This window comes from Geospiza fortis, unplaced genomic scaffold (genome assembly GCF_000277835.1).
Source record: "Geospiza fortis unplaced genomic scaffold, GeoFor_1.0 scaffold173, whole genome shotgun sequence".
Classification (NCBI taxonomy): Eukaryota; Metazoa; Chordata; class Aves; order Passeriformes; family Thraupidae; genus Geospiza; species Geospiza fortis.
The window spans coordinates 3,947,833-3,948,083 of NW_005054334.1; the positions used below are offsets into that span (position 1 = coordinate 3,947,833).

A 251-nucleotide genomic window follows, 5' to 3' on the forward strand; every position below is an offset into this window, starting at 1 on the left:
GTGTCCCACACTTGCTCCTGCTGGTTCTCTTCTCTCCCTGCAGGCATGCGCATCCTTGTGAACCTGCTGCTGGACACCTTGCCCATGCTGGGGAATGTCCTTCTTCTCTGCTTCTTTGTCTTCTTCATCTTCGGCATCATCGGCGTGCAGCTGTGGGCCGGGCTGCTCCGCAACCGCTGCTTCATGGAGGAGAACTTCACAGTGTGAGTGACTGGGAGACAGCACCTCCTTCCTTCCTTCCTTCTTGCTCT

At 56.6% G+C, this 251-nt stretch overlaps 1 protein-coding gene across 1 annotated transcript in view; it reads left to right on the top strand.

Annotated features, from left to right (window-relative positions):
- Positions 1-251, top strand: part of CACNA1I (calcium voltage-gated channel subunit alpha1 I) — a 164,764-nt gene that overhangs the window by 114,095 nt on the left and 50,418 nt on the right. Inside the window, exon 6 of the mRNA XM_031057759.1 lies at positions 44-203. Coding sequence (XP_030913619.1) covers positions 44-203 — 160 coding nt within the window. The remainder of the gene's footprint in view (positions 1-43; positions 204-251) is intronic.